The 6,981-nt window shown below is 35.6% G+C and overlaps 1 protein-coding gene across 1 annotated transcript in view; it reads left to right on the top strand.

The window, feature by feature from the left end:
• The first annotated feature begins 1,567 nt into the window (after nt 1–1,567).
• Nucleotides 1,568–6,981, top strand: part of LOC121239087 (neutral ceramidase 1-like) — a 7,914-nt gene continuing 2,500 nt past the window's right edge. The window contains exons 1-7 of the mRNA XM_041136217.1: nt 1,568–1,856; nt 2,377–2,770; nt 3,263–3,471; nt 3,783–4,127; nt 5,250–5,514; nt 5,627–5,897; nt 6,005–6,130. Coding sequence (XP_040992151.1) covers nt 2,427–2,770; nt 3,263–3,471; nt 3,783–4,127; nt 5,250–5,514; nt 5,627–5,897; nt 6,005–6,130 — 1,560 coding nt within the window. The 5' untranslated portion in view covers nt 1,568–1,856; nt 2,377–2,426. The remainder of the gene's footprint in view (nt 1,857–2,376; nt 2,771–3,262; nt 3,472–3,782; nt 4,128–5,249; nt 5,515–5,626; nt 5,898–6,004; nt 6,131–6,981) is intronic.

Genomic DNA, 6,981 nt, shown 5'->3' with positions numbered 1-6,981 from the left:
TCTTGGATCCATAAGCTCCACCAATTTGGAAAGAGAGGTATGAAATTCGAAGTGTTGTGGGCATGGCAATCTGTTATTTCATCGATAAAAATGAGAAAATTACATTTTATTTCCAAAAATTTACTTATTTTGTACCACAATCTTTGAATTATTAAATTGTCAATTTAGAAGATATATAAGTAATAATTTGCTCATATTTTGAGATTTGATCTGATAGGATAAATTATAATATATATATATATATATATATATATATTTTAAGGCAAATTGTTATCATTCATTCATCAGATAAATTTATATCCACAACCGAATATATTCTGGAATAACCTCATATCAAATATGACATCATAAACCAAAATAATGTACTTGGAACTCCACCAGTACACTATTTCATTTTGTGATTGGTCTGGTCTTCACTATTGCTGATATTTTCTACAGAAAAATATCTAAGAGACAACTCTCTGCTTAAACAGAAACTCAACTTCACAATTTATAGAAAGAGAGGACTTAACTTCCATAGGTAAACATTTGAGAGACAAACTTTTTTTTTTTAATTTTAATTAACAATAAAGAAACAAAAAATGAAAGCAGTAAGATAGATGCAAAAAAAGACGAATTACATGGTTTGGACCAACTCTTGTAGATTTCAAAATTTGTGACGACTCGTGAAGGCAACACATTTGTCTCTTTTCAGCTACAAGATTAGATCTGAAAGGTCTGTGGTGGCAAGTTCAACAAATTGATGCGCGTGTCAAGAAGAGCTGCTGGAATGAGTGGCGCATGAGGACCACGCACAGATGTGGGCAGTGCGTGAGAATCATGAGCGGTGACTTTCGCAAAGCCAACACTTTTCTCCAAACAATTTTTGACATATGAATCTGCTTATGGCGCGCGTGTCTCTCGAGAGTTATTGGAAAGCTTTAAACATCTATTTTTTCCTTGAAAAAAGTAAAATAAAACTAAGTAAAAGAAACTTTGATAGAAAATGTGGGTTAATGGAGGAAGGAGGGAAGAGGAGGACTAGGAAGCCGATGCCTCCTCCCCCTCCGGTAAAAATCAGATCTGACGCCCTTGATTTTTTACGAGAGAGAGAGAAGGAAGGAGAAGCCTAGGATTTTTTTTTTTGGCTGGTAAAGTGCCTACTATAATTTATATTTTAAATTGAAGATTAAGGGATAAACTATTCGTGAATGATAAAAAAAAGTGATAATTTGACAGTAAATACCACTTAAATATAAATATTTTTTAATTTTGAATCTTCAAATTTTTTATCTAATTATTGTCTAATCATATAATTTTTTCAAACTTTCAAACAAAACATAAAAAATAATTTAAAATTTTAAAATTAAAAAATTATATTATAACAATATTTAAATTTTATAATATTTTTATTTAATTTTTTACTTATTATTTTAAGTCAAATTATTTTATTATTATTTATAAGTTATTTCATTATTATTTATAGATTTATCATCTGATCTAATTTGAATAAAGTCTAATCTTCGCTCAACAAAATAAATATAGAGAAAAAAATAAAAAGAAAAGTAAAATACCCGAACAACAATTGCACGCAAGTTCTGTACACCAATGGGACCCTGAATAGTGAATACCTAAATATTAAATCCGCGTTTGAAACCGGGCAAAGGAGCAAGCCAAGCTATCGGTCTTCTCGAATCCATTCCCAGCTACCAGCACGGTTTCTTCCCTTTGACTCGATTGCAAGGCTTGGACGTATCACTATCCCACAAATACACCGCCCTTTCTCGCTCTCTGCCTCTCATATATTCGATCAAGTTAGTAGAAACTGCTTTGGATTGATCTTAGGCATATGAAATCGCTACTCCCGGTGTGCTAAGGTACAGAATCTCCACTGAAGGTCGATGATTCTGATATTCTGGCTATTTCATTTATGGCGTTTCTACATTTATTAATCGTATTTAATTGGCTCTTTTCTGAGCTATTTTCATGTAGACTGGTGCATAATCTGATGTGCTCTCAGTACGTTTCTAATTACGATCATGTTGTTCCGAAATTATTTACACAAAAATTCCACAAAAATTTGTATTAGTGTCCGTGACTCCGTGGCTATTAGAATTGATGAAGATATTTGAATTTTATGACGCGGTATATGTTAGTGTTCATCTTCTATTATGAACTTGGTTATGATCAAGGCAGTCGAGAGTTTTAAGAATTGAGTTAAACAAGAAATAGATTGTGCATTGACATGTGAGTTATCTAACTTTTGAGAGGGGGGAGATTTGGATTACACTTCATCATCAAGTAGACGATCATTTTCAACTTGTATGACTCGTTTTGCATACGTTTTCATCTCTTATTTTCTACCGTTTTCTAACATAGTATATGCTTTTTTTAAAGGAAATGAGAATAGCTGGTTGAGCTCTGATTTATCTACTTGCTTGAGTACGATGGAGTTTCTGTCTCGGTTTAATCTTAGTTTTCAGAGGCCATGTGCAATTATTTGGTTATGGATGGCTTTGGTACTTTTGCTGTGGAACAGTAGACAAGTGGTCTCAGATTCCAATTATTTGATTGGGCTTGGAAGCTATGACATCACAGGACCTGCAGCTGATGTTAATATGATGGGATATGCTAACACAGAACAGATTGCATCCGGGGTTCACTTCAGGCTCCGAGCTCGCACTTTTATTGCTGCGGAGCCAGAAGGGAATCGAGTAGTATTTGTAAACCTTGATGCTTGCATGGCTTCACAACTTGTAACAATCAAAGTGATTGAGAGGTTGAAGGCAAGGTACTTAATATACTATATCCCGAGCAATGACTCTACTCTAGTGATCAATACAGATATTTTGATAGCAAAAGTAATTTATATGCTGTGTGATGTCTAAACTCTTATATTCTTGGAGGAATTGAAAGCCAAGTTATTTAAAACCTATTGTGATTGGCGCCAGAGATGAAGGTACAGGAAGGAGGTCCATGGCCCCCAGCCCCAAAAAAAGTCTGTGAATTTATTAGGTTTTTTTTTTTTTTATAATTTTTTATTATCATTTTATTGATTACAACCATCCAAAAAAATTCTAGTGCAGTCTGCCTCCTTTCAATTCCTAGCTTCGTCCCTAAGCATTGCAAGGCGTTTTCAAAGTGAATGAACTTCACTTAATGTTGCTAAATGCCCAAATCTGAGTTTATTAGACATTTCAACTTATATATTCATCTAACTGAAACTACTTACCAAAAAAAAATATTCATCTAACTGAAACTGCCCTATCATTTTATTTGGCAGGTATGGTGACCTATACACTGTAAATAATGTAGCTATTAGTGGAATCCACTCACATGCTGGTCCTGGTGGTTATCTCCAGTATGTGGTGTATATTGTAACATCCCTTGGATTTGTACGGCAGTCATTTGATGTGCTTGTTGATGGGATTGAGAAAAGCATTATAGAAGCCCATGAAAACCTCCGGCCGGGGTCTGTTTTTGTAAATAAGGGTAAGGGAAAGAGCTCTTATACTCACTGCCTCCTTTGGATGTCAAAATGTCCCAATGGTCTTGTACCGATAAAAAAACGTGTCCTGATGTTCTTGATTTTCTCTCAACTTTTTTTCTCCCTCTCTCTTTCGAAAGGCTTCTTCCTTTTGTTTTTGAATTTTAGAAAATGCTTATCTTGATGGCTGCATAGTCTTATTTTTTTCTTCTACTATGTTGTGCCACCGTATGGTGTCTAGAAAAAGTATTAGTTCATCTTTTTTAGCCAATCATTGTTGAGATGCTGACTTAGGTTTTGGTTTTTCGACTCACAGGAGAGCTCTTAGATGCTGGTGTAAGCCGCAGTCCTAGTGCATATCTTAATAATCCTGCTGCAGAGCGAGCTAAATACAAGTATGACACTGATAAGGAAATGACCCTTTTGAAGTTCCTAGATGAGGAGTGGGGTCCAGTTGGTAGCTTTAACTGGTTTGCAACTCATGGAACTTCCATGAGTCGTACAAATTCATTGATAAGTGGAGATAACAAAGGTGCTGCCGCAAGATTTATGGAAGACTGGTTTGAGCAGAATGGTCTTGAAAGCTCATATTCCAGTAGATTTGGAGCCAATGGAATCCCACAAAGAGTCGCAAACTTAATTCCTGACCTCCATACTAACCGTAAGTTACTAGTTCTCACTTATAACTATAGTGAATTTACCTGTCAGTAAATTCTGGAATCTGCACCATGTTGATCCACAGATCAATCGACATGCTGACACCTCTTGTTCTGTAAATCACTAATGAAGCCTGCGCTGTTGGGGCAAGAGTCTGTCAAGGGTCTGAAGTTCATTATTGCAGATGAAAAACATCTACCAGATATGAGTAGTTTAAGAATTAAAAGAAGTATGGTAAAAGTAATTAAAAACGTTATATTACTTATTTCAAATACCTATAAAAAAAATTACTTATTTAATTATTTTTTGGCTTTGTTTGGCAATTGATTAAGTTTTCAAACTTTACCGGCATTAACATATGCTTTGGCAAAAGGCACTTGCTTGATGCCTGAATTTGTGCTTTTTACTTGATGTCGCTTACACATGGACCCATGGTGGTTAGAGATGTGACTCAAACATGTGCTCCTCTTGTTCTCTGGATTATCCCTTTTGAGATGAAGTCAATTTTGTTTGTCCCAAAAGAAGACTCTTAAAAATAGTGATAATAATAATAGTAATAACTCTGTTTTGTCATGTTTTGTAAGATTGTCCTTCTACCTCTCGCATAGATTCTTGTAAATCTGTCTGCCAACCCTCCAGCATGCTTTCTAGTTGATTAATAGGTGCTCTGCAGCAATATTTAATAGGTTCAAAGACTATTGGTGCATTTAGCTGTTAAAAGTTGGGTCTCACTGCTTCTGAGTGTTGTGGGCTTGATGAAAAATGTCTGCCCACTGGGTATTGGTACGTGGATGAAGGTGATTCATGCTAGTGATTAAGATATATCAGCTTCTATGTTAATATATGTGGAAATCTAGCAAAGATGAATATTTTATTCTGAATGCTAGCAAAAACAAAATGAATAGGTTAAGTTAATAATGGAAATTCTGAAGTATGCAAACTTGGATGTGATATAGAGTTACAGAATTGTTTACCGACAAACATGATGTCAAGTTGGCACATGTATAGCTGGGATTTTGAAGGATCAAAGTGCTGCAATCTAGGGCACAACTAAACTGTATATTAGGAAATAAAAGGTGGGATGCGCTTTAATTTATTTATATTTTGTATTCTGTTTTTTTTGCAGACCATGAGTTACTGGAGCTTGCTGCTTCATTCCAGTCACCTCCTGGTAGACCAGCAGGCAGCATTCTGAGTGTTGCAAGACGTGTCAGGGGTGCTCTGAGGCAGGCTAATAAGCCTGGATTTGTATCTGCTTTTTGTCAATCGAACTGTGGTGATGTTAGCCCAAATGTTCTTGGAGCATTCTGCATAGACACTGGGCTACCTTGTGACTTCAATCACAGTACTTGTGGTGGGAAGAACGAGTTGTGCTATGGCCGAGGACCTGGGTACTTATCCCTCTGTGTGCTAAGATCTTTCAATTTTTTTCCTTTGTACCATAACATAAATGTATCTGATGTCTATGTGAATTCTAAATTGCATATATGGTGAACATGGCAGTTACCCAGATGAATTTGAAAGTACACGTATCATTGGAGAGAGGCAATTCAGAAAAGCTGTAGAGCTTTTCAACAAAGCATCTGAACAGTTAACGGGGAAGATTGACTATCGCCACACTTACATAGATTTCTCGCAACTTGAGGTGACACTTCCTAAACAAGGAGGAGGTTCTGAGGTGGTAAAAACATGCCCTGCTGCAATGGGATTTGCATTTGCTGCTGGAACGACAGATGGACCTGGAGCTTTTGACTTCAAGCAAGGAGATGACAAGGTACTTGGTAATAGCAATTCTTATGGGCTGAGCATTGTAAAAATGCTCTTGTATTGTTCAGATTTGCATGTTTTGCATGGTTAATGTATACTCTGATGTGTTCTCAGGGAAATCCTTTCTGGAAGTTGGTGCGCAACGTACTCAAAACACCAGACAAGGAACAAGTTGATTGTCAATATCCAAAGCCCATTTTGCTTGATACTGGTGAAATGAAGCAACCATATGATTGGGCTGTAAGTTGCAGGCTTGTTTGGACATAATTTATATGAGCACATATTTTATGTGAATAGATTGCAATAATTTGGGCCTCGTTCACTTTCACAAAACATCTCATCTCATTTCATCTCGTCTAATCATTACAACTTTTCCAAATTCCCACACAAAATAAAATTAACAATTCAACTTTTTCAAATCCCAAAACAAAAATAATATTAAAAAAATAGATTCTAATAATATTTTATTCAACTTTTAACTTTTATCTCAGCTTATCTCATCTGCGAAAACAAACGAGGCCTTAGTGTCTAAACATGGTCAAGTTCTTTTGTTTCCTATATCAAATTATCTTAATCAGCACGAGTTGGTGTATACCAGCAGTAGTTCTTGTACTGTTGTGTCAATAAGTGGTACCTGGATGCATTTTACAAAATTTAGATCCGAAGTCCTTTAGCATATGTGCTTGTAGCCTGTTTCTAGAAATGATAATTTCTTAATTTCACCATGTACAGAATATCATTAGAATGTGATGGTTATTGAGTTTTAGATAAATGCCATCTGACTATTTCTAGCTTTTTTATTCATGTATGGTTTCCCCAGAATTGACTGATTGGTTTCTATTTCTAGCTAGATAGCTTTCTTGTTATGCATCTCATTGTACTTGGAATGCACCTCTTGCATTTTTAATGAAATTCTTTGTACTTGTAAAAAAAAGGAGATGTGACTGATTTGTATAACTCATTTGAGTTCAGATATGGGAAAATTGTGGTTTCTTTTTGAGGTAGCTAGATTTTAGAGGTTGGGGACATGCACATAGTCACAAAGAAATCCAAATACCTGAGGGTAGCCATAAGGTTTTGCATGCATTTTT

This window comes from Juglans microcarpa x Juglans regia, chromosome 7D (assembly GCF_004785595.1).
Source record: "Juglans microcarpa x Juglans regia isolate MS1-56 chromosome 7D, Jm3101_v1.0, whole genome shotgun sequence".
NCBI lineage: Eukaryota > Viridiplantae > Streptophyta > Magnoliopsida > Fagales > Juglandaceae > Juglans > Juglans microcarpa x Juglans regia.
Note: the sequence above shows the minus strand (reverse complement) of the source record. Positions and strands in the feature narration are given on the sequence as shown.